This window comes from Gossypium arboreum, chromosome 1 (genome assembly GCF_025698485.1).
Source record: "Gossypium arboreum isolate Shixiya-1 chromosome 1, ASM2569848v2, whole genome shotgun sequence".
In the NCBI taxonomy this organism is placed as follows: Eukaryota; Viridiplantae; Streptophyta; class Magnoliopsida; order Malvales; family Malvaceae; genus Gossypium; species Gossypium arboreum.
In genome coordinates, this window is record NC_069070.1 from 76,767,843 (window position 1) to 76,781,150 (window position 13,308).

Here is a 13,308-nt window from a genome sequence, read left to right on the forward strand (position 1 = left end):
AGCAGATATTGTGGCAGTAGAAGATGAATTAGCTGAATATAGAACAAAAAGTAAGCTCACATCAATATTCATAAGTAAACAATAAATTCAGGATAATGGCTAATCCCATCTCAAGATACCAAAGACAACATTAATATGAAGTCTTTGGACAGTAATATTAACAGTAAGCGGTACTCTTGTTGGAGCAATCAAACATTGACAATAAATTATGTCAAACAATGAATTAATCTTTGGACTAACATATTGCTCATATAAAATACCTTATAATTGTCACACATTTGTCATCATAGATGTCGTTGAAATTCTGTCAAATATTAACTTACATTTGGGCCAATTAATAAACGCATGAATCACAAAAACATATAATCATCTTGCTATTTTAAATAAACTAATCTACACAAAAGAAGTCACTTTGGCGGCATTTTGTTTCAATTAATCTATTTAAAATATTAGACATCCTTAATTAAAACCTAAAGTCAAAATTTGAATTTATTTGTTTCAAAGTATTTCGATAATAGTATATATATATGTATATATATTTATCCCAAAACAACATATAATGATGTTGGCAAATATAGTAATAGTTGAATAAATCATAAATCATAAATAACCTCACATAAGACTTCAAATTTAAACCAAAATAATTTGAATAAAGTACACTTCTTTAATATTTTATCTTTGGACAAAATATTAACTTGTAAGTGATATATTAGTGTAATAATTAAACATTGACAATAAGAATGTGTCGAACCATAAATCTTCTTTTGGGCCAATTTATTGCTTACATGTAAAATCGAATAATTGTCACATGCTTATTATCATAGTTGCACATGTAATATTATTAACCTTCATTTGGGCAGATCAATATTAAACATAACTTAAGTTACATGCACACAACCGTTTATATTTTAAAACAAAATAACTTATACAAAAAAAAAAACATACCAATAAACTCCAATAACTTATTGCTTCAATTAAGTTATTTTAATATATATATAAACATACCAATATTTAAATTTAAAATTTACCCAACAGTCAAATGTCAAAATTATTTTTAATTAAACTCCAAAATAACCCAAAATAAGGTTGCCTTAATAATGCAATAAAAAATCAAAACCTTAATTTTTGACTATTTGGTTCAAAGCCAAATAATTAGCAAGCACATGTATTCATAATTTTGGCATGGATAAAAAACACCAAAGCAATTCATGCATATACATGTATTCATAATTAAATAGAAAAACTTACCCAAAATTTACCATGTGAATCTAAAGTTGTATTGCATAGTTACGGAAATTCCACTTGTTATCCTATCGATGTATGGGACTCAACATAGTTATGCTCATTAGCTGTTTGTAACGCAAATACCTTCGAGCTCTTTGATCTACCAAGTCAGGTCATCTTTCCAACCATCTATTCCTAGATCGGAGGATGCACGATGACAACCGAGAATGTAAAGATTGCAATCGACTGAAGGCGAAGAAGATGAGCTATTGAGACCACAACCCCAACTGCCACAATCCCGTGTAAAGACTGAACCAAGGAGGAATTCAGTGCGCAATCGTCAACCACCTGGATGTGGCACAGATTTTGACTGGCATCTGGATTGATTAATTTTATTGTTGTATCGAACGTTTATATTTTTTTGATGATTTTTATTATTATGATTTTAGAGTAATTTCGTCAATCATTTAACCACATTAAAGTTGATATTTGTAATCATTTCACAAAATTGAAGTTGTAATTAGTTACTATTTCATAAAATGAAAGCTAATATTTGTTATCATTTTACAGAACCGCGCGTTTACATATTACAATGGAATTTGTATTTGTTTTCTAGTTTATATCTTCCTCTATTGGTTTGACTTGTCCCGAATATTCATGTTATCAAGTATTCGATTCGACATTAGGCGACCTTTTAGTTTGCGACGGAATAACCTATCGGGTAACAACTTAAACAGAGCGCTCGATATAGGCGACCACATACGATTAGTGTAAATACAAATATTTTAAATATCAAATTCAATAATTACAATTATTATGTTAAAATTTTAATTAATTTAAATTTTAAAACCCTGACCTTAAACTCTAAAAAATAACAAAGAAAAAAAAACGTTTCGAGCTAGAAATATTTTTCCTGAATGAGTGTGTGCCCATAAATATTCCAAAAATTGCCCTAATATATAAAAAAATCGACATTTTTTTGATAATTGAATCATTTTACGAGTCAGTTGATCGTCTAATTTAACAACATGATCCCAATACTGTATGGGGTAAATAAAAAGAATATTTGGAAAAATAAAAAGAAAACAGTAATAAATGCGAAAGAAAGCGTGGAAGCGAATGAGGAGCGGAGTGAAAAATGTAAAACAGAATAATAAAGGAGATTAAGAGAACGGGAGAGAGAGAAAGAGAGAGAGAGGGGGGGAGGGGAGAGAGAAACGAAGAGAGAAACAAAAGAAAGCTTATGGCTTTTGAAATTCTCTTTCCCCATCTTCTTCGTTAAGGCATCGGGCTTTCCAGTTTCGAAGACGGGGGAGTGGGGGCTTTTGCCTTTTGCCTTTTGCCTTTTCATTAAAGGTTTCATCTTATTCTTCTTCGTTCGTCTGGTTTTTTCTCCGTTCGTCGCAATACAGAATCACGAAGCCTTTTTCCCTTCAATGCCAACTGAGCTTCGATTCTGGAGTGGCGGCTTGCCTTACGTTTCACGCTGAATGGCCTTCTTCTCTCAACCTGTACCTTCTCTTTTTCCCTCATTTTCTTCTATTTAACGTTGTAAATCTTGTCTCTCTCTGATATCTTACCTTGTTTCATTTATTGTTTCTTTTCCCCTTCTGGGTATTAACAGTTTTCAGTAGATCTGAAGTGATTCTTTTCTTCTTATGGTATTTATTATTTTTTCTTTTCCTGGACTGCCAATCAAGATTGCTCCTTTTCCAACATTTATTAAAGAATTTTTAAATGTTCTGAGTAATAATGGAAATCTATATCCATCTGGTAATGGATGTGGAAAATGCATCGCTTGATGGTTCAATTTGCTGCTAAAAATCACTGGGTTTTCCCCTCCTTGTTAAAGTTCGCTTTTATGTTAAGTTTGTGTCATTCTGTATTGGGTTTTCCCCCCTCTTCATGACTATGGGAGTTGATTTGTTGATATCTTTGGGAGATATGAAGTTTCATATACAATGCAGGGTTAATTAGCTAGCATTGGTATAAAATTAACAAAAATCAATTGATAAAAGATAGTTTTTAGGGTAAAAGTATTATGGAGGCCTCTGAACTAGGCACTAAAAAATGGGCAAATTAGTGTCTATATATTAGATCAAAGAGCAAACTCGTCCTTCTGTTACAAATGTCACAAGGGACTGGTTATTCTGTCAACAAGCCAGTTTTTAAGAGAAAGGATCAACTTCTTTAATCAAATGTATAGGGATTAATTTGCGCATTTTTTTAGTAAAAGGGGGCAAAATGTGATCTGACTCTGAGTACAAGGGCTTCCATGATATTTTTACCAGATTTTAGTGCAATCTTTGAATATATGAGCAGTCATTTTCTATTAAAGATTTGTTTACAGTATACATCTTTCTCTTGTTTTTTAGCTTATTTCTTCCTTTAAGACAAATAGCTAATGTTTGCTATTTTTTTACCACAGGTTGTATAGGCATTGATCAAGGTCTGTTCTTATCATTTAAGAAAAAATGGAATTTGAATCGAAGAAGAAATGGAAATCAGTGTTGCCACGTCTTTTCAAAAACAAATCAGCTTCTCGTTGTTTTTTCCCGAAAGTGAAGCCAGCTACTTTCAGTCCAAGTTGTACTCCAGTATATCTCAATGTATATGACCTAACACCCGTGAATGGCTATATTTACTGGGCGGGCCTTGGTATCTTTCATTCCGGCGTCGAAGGTTGGTTTATATCATTTTTTACTCTGTGATTTTGCTCCTTTGCTTGTTTGGTGTCTTTCATTATAGCATTTTACCATAACAGTTGTCGAGTTGGAATGACGGCTACATAATTCATAATACAGAGCAATGAAACTAAATATGCAAGATATGGACTTGAGAATTTTGTTTTTGCTAACTGGTATTGAGTCTTTAAGTCTTAGCTTTTCTGATAACCCAACTACGTGCTGTATAGTTCATGGTGTGGAATATGCATTTGGAGCTCATGACTACCCAACAAGTGGTGTTTTTGAGGTTGAACCACGACAGTGCCCGGGATTCAAGTTTAAGAAATCAATATTCATTGGAACCACATCATTGGACCCACACCAAGTAAGGGATTTTGTGGAGCACTACTCGGAAAGGTACAATGGTGATACGTATCACTTGATAGTCAAGAACTGCAACCACTTCTGTGATGATATTTGTCAGAAGCTGACGGGGAAATGCATTCCTAGATGGGTAAATCGACTGGCAAGAATAGGTACACAATTACATTCCCGACTTGCAAGATACATGAGATGTTTATTCTCATATTGCATTTTGGTATGGATCTCAAACAACCTGAAACTTGTGCTTTTGTGTGTCAGGTTCAATGTGCAACTGCATTCTTCCAGAAGGCCTTAAAACTTCAGTTGTCCGGCATGATCCAAATTATGAACCGCAAGATAGTGAGAAGAAGAGATTGAGATCTCCCTTTAGTTGCCTAGCTTCAGTGTCGAAGCAGCAGAAGACTTCACATAAATCACCTTCAAGAGGCTGCTTGCCACCATCGTCGAATTCAAATAATTCAAACAACGTTTTACATTAAAAGGAAAGGTAAGAAAACTAACTGGTTGGGTTTTTTTTTTTTTTTCTTTGGCATTTTGAGTGCATCCCAAGCAACCTCCATAAAAAAACAGGCATAAATGTTTGAAGATTTCTTTTGGTGTTGTGTTCTTGTTCCTTTAGGATGTTGTCTTGTTTGTAACACAACACCAACGTGCTTTTTAGATCGTTATTTGGAGATGTTGATTTATTCCTTTCTGAAAAAGCCTAATAAATGCAAGTTTCTAAATTAATGTAATTTATTTTATATTTTATTCCTTAACTCAAACTAATATTGTTTAGTTAAGTTTTTCTAGAGATATTGAATACTGAAATTTATGAGATAAAAAGATAATGATACTAGAATGTATGTGTATTTACAAAAAAAAAAAAGTAATAATAATAAATAAGTATACGAATATTATAGTTTTACTTAAATTTGTGTTGATTTTTTCAGAAAAATTATATCTATTCATAAATTCTTTTAACTATTAGATGGTAACGCACATCAGCGAATCATGATGTCTATTGTAAATTACTAAATCAACATTATATTATGGAACTTTTTTTTTATTTTTTGAAAGAAAGAAACTTCATCAACAACAATCACAATATAAGGAAAAGAAAAAGTATTTCTTTTCTTTATATATTTTATGTATTAAATTTATTATACGAAATTTGAGTTCTAGTTGCCACTAGAATTTCAAACAAACAAACAAAAAGAAGGGTATTTAGTAATATTTATTGTAATGATGAAAGCTTAATAAATTTAAATGAGGAAAAATTAAAGATTTTTTTAAATCCTGAAAATTACATTAATACTACTAAAAATGGAATTAGCATTTCAGGGGCAATTGCGTACCACTCCATTCCCAACCGATGATAATAAAATAAAAATTTGTCTTTTTATACGCTTAACCTGAATTTGTTTTTTTTTTTTTAATATATAAAAAATAAATAGAATAAAAAAATTGACTGTACAGATGGAGAATCCAAATTAGCTTTGACCAAGTAGACCTGCAGGAACAAAAAAGAGACGGTTCAGATTTACAAAAGCAGTAGTCAACTTGGACTACAAATAGATAGTTATACCACAAAACCAATAAATAAAAATAGCCCCTAGGGATGGCCATACTTTTCATGAATTAAGAAGTTCAGAATAGAATTGCAATGGCGTTGTGACTGCAAACTAAGAAACTCAACTGTGAATAGATAACATGTGGGAGCAAGGCCAAGAAATTATCAATCGTTTTTCTGATGCAAAACATTAGGCAGTCTATTATTACCATTCAGAGCAGCAAGATATATCCGCTTCTCAGCCAACCCGATATCCGAAACTATCAAATCTCCCTGCACCCAAAACAAAGTCATACTCCCATTAACATCATTACCTTTTTTTTTGCTTTGAACTATCAAATCTTGACATGCATAACGAAATGGGTACGGGAAACACATGCAAGCGAGCTCAAGTAAACATAGCATGAAAGACAACTCAAGTAACAATGTCATATGATGGTGATTTAAACCAGTGTTTCAGAATTCTATTACGACTATAATATAGCCTCTGAAAATGGTCAATAGAGTTGTATTTCATCTTAACTGGTTAACATAGATTACTGCCTTGAAAGGCCCTAGTTTAGCTTCTATGTTAACCATGGAGAGTGATGTAAGAGACCGTACCTAAGAGCCAAAATTTTAAGAGAAAGTTGATGGTATATACATACCTCAGCAGCCATCAATTTTCGGACATTATTAGCATATAGTTTCGGATTATCCTTCTCTTGCTGCGATGGGTGGTAGATAGGTAACCGTGTTACCTCTAGGTTATTTACAAATTGACACAGAAGAAAAACCACATGACGCACCTACAAAGAGCAGCAGGAAAAGAATGTCATAATACAAATATAGTTCTCATAAAATTACGTCGAATTAAGTTCAATGTTTTCTTGCAGGGAAAAACGTAATAATATATATATATATATATTTTCCAGATAATTATCCATATTCTTAACAACTTTCCTTCACTTTTGATTTATATGATAAGTACATATTATGTTCACATTTGAGTAGTTTCTTCGGAAACTTGTTCCATAAACCAGGCAAGGCTACAGGAACAAGCATTGGTTACAGTAGTTTTATCAGATTTTATACAAATGCACTAAACAAATAACAAATCATCATCAGAATATTCGTGTAACAGACAAAACTCAGCGTCACTGCAACTATAACGGACGTAAGACCACCAAATAACTAAGAGAAGTAAACCAAAATTTCTCATATGCATTAACATATTGATATCCAGCAATCAGTTACAGGAATTAAGAATTGAAAAAAATGATTTATTACCAAAAAATTACGAAGCCAATGTAAATTTGCTTAAGAGATACGCACCCCAGATATTGACTCCCAAGCTGGACTAAATCTTCGGTATGAATACCTTAAAATAACAGGCATTACAGGTGCTCCGGCCAAAAAAGCACCAGTCTTGAATGGGAGGAGGAAATCCCCGTTTGTTGTTGTTCCTTCTGTTTTCATGAAGAATATAAATCAAATTTTACTAGTTACGGATAGGCAGGTGCTTAGGATGCTAGGAAATATCAGCTACAGACGTACATATACACCCATACAGTCGTTCATGCACCATAAATTAAACCATGTCATAAATTTATATAGTGGTCGGGAAGATGATTAATTAACCTGGAAAGAGCAGTATCATTGGAGCCAATTCATTTTGATGTGCATTACGAACTCTGTCAGTCACGATGCCTGAAAGAGAGACCAGTTAGGCATTGTACCTTTGATCAATAGTAAAGTGGCGAAGAACAGGCTTGACGTTGCAAGTTTTTCTACCTGCAACACCCTTGAAGTCTGATGATTTTGACTCTCGCTGAACAAAGACACAACCAAGACATTTGCTGTAAGAAATAAGCCAAATGTCATTCACCGCTCCAACTCAAACCAATCTATTTGTACAAGGAACGCAACATGCAACATAGAGGAAATATAGTTATGGTAGGACAGAAAACAAAAGAAACATATAGCCATCAAGTAAAAATAACAGTAATAATGGATCCACAAATACTCTTACCAAAACTGAATATTTCTATTCTGATATAAACAGTTTGCTCGCTAGACATTACTACAGTATACCATACGAAGCTCATAGATTAAGAGCTTACAGTGAAATAAATTGCAAAACAATTACCACAAGTATATCAAGCTTTGGACGGGCAAAAAGAAAAGAACATAACAATTTGACAAGAAACAAAAGAATCAATAATGGCACATTGTTTTGCACCAAATCGCAGGAGAAATTTAGGAGGATAAAATGAACTCACCCGATGAGACCAACCAAGGGAAGTTTACTCACTGATTTCTTCAGCAATAAAATCCAAGCGTTTCAATCGAAAAAAAATCATACAAGAAATATGTCAGTTAAACCAGCAAAAACATACCATTTATACATAATCAATAATCAAAACTAGAAAAGCGGCTAAAGTTGAGAGACCTTGGCAACAAAACTTGGGAAGGAAGAGGACATGTGATATAAGACATCTAAATATGACAAGTGATTAGATACGATTGCCCCAGGCCTTACTCGCTCTTCTGATTGTTTGGTACTCTGTAGAAAAATTAAAACCAAGAAATTGAAAACTCAGGACAATGCTGATCATGCAATTACTTTCTATGTTAACGTGCATTAACTAAAGCTGGCAAATTGGACTAGGATGTAAACAATGCTAAATAAGTGACAAGGGTACCTCAGTTTTTGAGTTGTCTTGTGTATTTGCTGAATCCTTATGAGTCTCGTTAATCCAATAAAATCCTACCATAAAAAGCAGCAACCTAGAGAGATACCGGCCCGACTGGAGAATCACAGCTCGCCTACATCCACCCAAGTGTGCGTAATCTTCCTGATCTTCCTCCAGATTCGGGGCCGAGCATAGCGTAAAAATTTTACAAATCAAGTAATACAGGACCAAAATAGACATTACCAAAAGGAGACGTAGAGGGAGAAGCGTGACGAGGGCGATGCCCAGCAGGAGTTTCTCTTTCAATGGGAGCTTTCCGCATCCCAGGGAACCGTACACGTCATTGCGGACAAAGGCGGCGAATTTCTTCTCGAGCTCCTGGATATCTTCTGCGGCGGATGATGCGGTGGATTCAAGGAGGGGGCGGTGGTCTTTGGCGGAGGCATCGTCGTCGTTGGGGTCAGGCTGTTGGGTCTTGGCGGGTTTAGAATTAAGATCCTTGAGTTCGGATCCCATGTTGGTTCTACAAACCTAATGATTTCCTAAATATTAAATGATTTTTATATATGGAAAGGATTGGTTAGATGTGGGAAAACCGCCATGGATTCTTCTGCAAACTTGATCTTTGGCCACCACGTCTCTCGTGAAGGCCAGGTTTATTACTGGGAAAATCAATCAAATGCGCAAACAAAATTGAAAAAGGAATAATATATAATATATAATTTTTTTATTTTTTTGAAAGAAAATTATTATTTATTAGTATATGATAAAATATGCAGCGAACAGCGGCCGTTTGATGGAACGCCGATGGTGTTGACCGTTCGATTTGATTCCAATAATAGTGGGACTGCATTCTAGATAAATAATTACACAGTCCTCCAGTCGATGACACTTTCGACACGTGTTCTTAATTGATGGGCCGTTCTACCACTGGTCCGCCGTTACAATTCGCCTTTCGTTTTTTTGCACCAGCCACATCTACGTGAGAAGCTTGCGGTCCGTTTCTACATTGATATTACATTTATAATCTATCTTTTGTTTTTCTTTTTCTTTTTTTATAAAAATAATACAAAAAAATTAAGTATAAAAATAGCATGAGAAATATATTAATTACGAAAATGGATTGAAATATATAGTGATCATGGGGGCGTCGCACTGTTAAGCGGTACCATCAACATTCTACCACCAATTATCACCTAATAATGTTGTGGGGAAAAATGACTGTTTAAGTGATGTTGTCTGACACATTGGCGACACTGATATAAATTTTTTTAAAAAAAACTCGTATTTGTTAATACACACAAGGCCAAAAAGATCCGGAAAAAAAAAACAAAAAGGAAAAAAAATAGCTTGTTTAACAAAACCAGAGTTAAAAAAAAAGAGTTTGTTTGACAAAACAGGAGAGAAAAAAATTGTTAGAAATCAAAATTGAAGATCAATATACTTGCTTCTCATTTTAGACTTTAAAAATCAAGTTTTAGTTGATAACATTAGTTTATAATTATTTCTATGTAATTTTATTTTATATTGATAATTAATAGTATGAGATACAAGTTATATTATTTGCTAAAACATTTTTTTGTTGCTTTTAAAATAATATGAATTGTTTTAATATGAACTTTTTTAATTTATTTTATAGATTTAGTATCAAAGATGAATAACTAAATCTTCGTATATGTTCATTTCAATGGGGTAATTTTACAAATAGCAGTTGGTTGTATATTTGAATTGCACCATCAAATAGGAATAACACTTAACAAGAGTGTAAAACTTGATGAAATAAAACAAAAGATTAGTGCAAAAATTGCTTGACATTAGGGGAGGAGGATGTCTAGACTATTCTACAAATTTCCAGTTTCGTCAAATCCTGTGCAAATATAGGGAGATGGAACTTGTAGAGGATGTTGATGTGGAGATTATAATTGCACTATATTGCTCGCCTAAAAACTTCAGTTGTTTGTTGAGTTAGTTGATGTTGAGTCTGTTTAAAATGTCACTTCATTAAATCAACAACATGGAATTGAAGACCTATATACAAAGGTTCGGAGAGCTTTTATCGATAGGCGATCTTCTGTACACGAGTTTGACTTTGATTTAAATGTTAGGTGGGTAGAAATGTACGATTATGGGGAGACATCGACATAGGGTGATAATCCACGCAATGCTTCGATTGTGTATAACAACCCTAATGACACTCCCCGTTTACAGATATATCTATTCGTGATTGGTATCAATGTATATGGTGAGGAAGGACCTGATAATGATGGTGGTTCTAATTACGAAGGTGAAAAGTTTATTGACTTGGATCTCAATAATGTCTCAATAATGACTCGGATCTTTCAACCCATATATTGAACGTAGATCCCGATGCTACGCATGCATATGAGTTTCCTGAATACCCAGATATAATACCTTCTCATATGTTGGCATTTGATTCTAAATTAGAAGAGTTGGTTGTAGGTTAATAATTATTAAACAAGGAGAAATGTGTATTTTCCATCAAGAAGTATAGCATGAAAGTGTCGGTAGACTACAAAGTCATTGTAACTAAACCAACATTATATATTAGGGAGTGTTGGAGGTCTGCAACAGGTTGCACATAGTGGGTACGAGTTGCATTGATACAAAGGTCACAATTGTTGGATATTCAAAAATATGTTAGGCCTAATACATGCACTACTACACGAATGACGCAATACCATCGAAATCTTGATGCGAAAGACATGCCCACTATTCTTGTATCAATCCTGATTGTTGGCATGCAATCTTAGTTTCAATACAGAGTGTCATATAAGAAAGCATAGTGTGCTAAACAAATGGCGATGGAACAGTTGTTCAAAGATTGTGATGCGCCATACAGTGAACTACATGTGTAACACCCCATTACTTGACCCGATCACTGGGTCCAAGTTACAAGGTGTTGCATTCATTGTCGGAGCACCTACGGTGGAATTACATTCATTTACAACCGTTAATCATTAAAATATAACTAAAGCGAATGTATAAAATGATACATAGTTATTTTTAGCTCTTATATGAACTTACAAAAGCTCTATTACTAACATGAAGTCGAAATAAGACTAGATTGTAAGAATTACAAAGTTTCGAGTTGACATCACGACACCGGGGGTTCCTCGTCGTGACACAACTCTTTTTTTGGTGTTCGTCTTGGCCTTGAGTAATGATGTCGCCACATGGACTTTGTTCTGTTTCTTATTGCGACATCAAAGGTTTATCGTTGCGACGTGACAACCTGTTTCTTCCAAAACCCACCTGTTTACAAGTAAAAAGTGACCTAAAATTTCATATAAACTTCTTATACAACCATTTCACGTATCCCACATCAATTAAAACCCATTTCAACACAAAACCAAAATATTAACAATAATTAAACCATACATATAACTTAACATTTGAGACTTTTAGCAATAGTTTCCTAGGTACATGCCCAAAAGACTAAAATGAGTTACTATATACAAACTTTGTAAGGTAAAAAATGATAGTCTAGATGCTAGTTTCAAGTTCTGGGGCTTCAAGAACCACCTAAACCTGCGCACGGAAAAAATAAATTGTATGTTGAGCAATAAGGCTTAGTGGTAAATTTATAATTCAAGACGAATAAACATAAAAAAATTCATTCAAGTCTATATAAGTATATCTATATGCATGTAACATTCAACTTGATTATATTTTTAGTTGCCAAACTTTCATCATCAATCTAAATGCATGAATATGTTTACAACAATACCAATTCATCCCAATTCACTTATAACATATAAAAACATTAACTTTACTTATAATTAAAAATATTTCAAACATACCAATATCAATCATTCAATTACAAGACCATTACATATATATCAATTATAATATTACATTTTTCACTTGCTTTTAGAGTCTACCAACTCGTTTGAATTCGTTTCAGGCCCCAGGGTTTGATTTCATTTGATTGTATACTTAACTGTGTGATTTCAACATTTATTTCACATTAAGTACAAATCATTCAAATAATATCATTTATACATATTTGTGTCATTCACCAAGTTACATTTATCACCCCTATTAATCTAACTTGTGTAACAACCCGATTTTGGGCCTAGTCGGAACAGTAGTTTTGGAACCACTAATCCGAGGCCAGAAAAATTATTTTTATATTATTTTATGTTTTAAAGCATGATTATATGAGTGCATGAAAATTTTGGTGAAATAATTTTAGCGATTGCTTACTTAAGTTCGAAAAAAGGACTAAATCGCATAAGGGACAAAAGTTTTATTTCATTAGCTAAATGTGTCAATTAGCTATGGAACATTAAATTAGAGGTCTTTATTGATTAAATAGACCATAAAGTTATTAGTGGTTGAACATAGGGACAAAGGAATAGTAAAGTCAAAATTAGGTGAAATTTGGTGACTAATTTGACTAGAATATAATAAAATAAGGAAAAACTATCATCTTTTTTTTTTTCTATTTCTTCTCTTCTCCACCGATTTTCTTCAAGAAAGAAGGCTATGGGAGCTTGAAATTTTTAGTAACTTTAGACTCTTGCAAGTAAGTGATTTTGATGGTCTTTCTTGATGATTTTTGTACTTTTGGGGCCCTTGTAGCTTAACTAACTAATAGGAGGGCTATTTTGCAAAATGGTTGAGAGTCTATGTTTTGCCATGATAGTAATCATGTTGATTTCTGAAATTTTATGGAAGAAAATGAATCATGGTTGTTAAACAAACAACTTTTGTGAAAGGATTTTCATGAAAACACCTAAAATGGACCATTTTATAAAGATGACAAAATGAGCGATAAGTATGA

The 13,308-nt window shown here is 33.3% G+C and overlaps 2 protein-coding genes across 4 annotated transcripts; one reads left to right on the plus strand and one right to left on the minus strand.

The window, feature by feature from the left end:
- The first annotated feature begins 2,309 nt into the window (after nt 1-2,309).
- Nucleotides 2,310-4,999, plus strand: LOC108484315 (deSI-like protein At4g17486). The gene is made up of 4 exons (XM_017788053.2): nt 2,310-2,735; nt 3,653-3,906; nt 4,139-4,426; nt 4,533-4,999. Exons 2-4 carry the CDS (start codon nt 3,699-3,701, stop codon nt 4,751-4,753), a joined length of 717 nt encoding a protein of 238 aa, XP_017643542.1. The 5' UTR covers nt 2,310-2,735; nt 3,653-3,698; the 3' UTR covers nt 4,754-4,999.
- Nucleotides 5,000-5,489: 490 nt separating this feature from the next.
- LOC108484719 (lysophospholipid acyltransferase LPEAT1-like) lies at nt 5,490-9,346 on the minus strand. 3 transcript variants are annotated; one of them, XM_017788619.2, is made up of 9 exons: nt 8,511-9,346; nt 8,258-8,371; nt 8,088-8,125; nt 7,600-7,664; nt 7,447-7,515; nt 7,141-7,274; nt 6,474-6,614; nt 5,953-6,099; nt 5,490-5,766 (listed from the first exon to the last, which is right to left on the minus strand). In XM_017788619.2, exons 1-8 carry the CDS (start codon nt 9,015-9,017, stop codon nt 5,992-5,994), a joined length of 1,176 nt encoding a protein of 391 aa, XP_017644108.1. In that variant the 5' UTR covers nt 9,018-9,346; the 3' UTR covers nt 5,490-5,766; nt 5,953-5,991. The 3 variants fall into 3 exon arrangements, with proteins under 3 accessions (XP_017644108.1, XP_017644109.1, XP_017644110.1); XM_017788620.2 differs by having other exon boundaries at nt 6,036-6,099; nt 8,511-9,345; XM_017788621.2 differs by lacking the exons at nt 5,490-5,766; nt 5,953-6,099 and having other exon boundaries at nt 6,479-6,614; nt 7,096-7,274.
- Between the last annotated feature and the right edge of the window lie 3,962 nt (nt 9,347-13,308).

Bases quoted from the DNA above. Each gene is read 5' to 3' on its own strand.
- LOC108484315 (XM_017788053.2), top strand. From the start codon at position 3,699: ATGGAATTTGAATCGAAGAAGAAATGGAAATCAGTGTTGCCACGTCTT. The intron at 3,907-4,138 runs GTTGGTTTATAT...CGTGCTGTATAG, and splicing joins CTTTCATTCCGGCGTCGAAG to TTCATGGTGTGGAATATGCA. The intron at 4,427-4,532 runs GTACACAATTAC...TTTGTGTGTCAG, and splicing joins AAATCGACTGGCAAGAATAG to GTTCAATGTGCAACTGCATT.
- LOC108484719 (XM_017788619.2), bottom strand. From the start codon at position 9,017: ATGGGATCCGAACTCAAGGATCTTAATTCTAAACCCGCCAAGACCCAA. The intron at 8,126-8,257 runs GTCTCTCAACTT...TTATTGCTGAAG, and splicing joins TCCCAAGTTTTGTTGCCAAG to AAATCAGTGAGTAAACTTCC. The intron at 7,516-7,599 runs GTAGAAAAACTT...TCTCTCTTTCAG, and splicing joins AGACTTCAAGGGTGTTGCAG to GCATCGTGACTGACAGAGTT.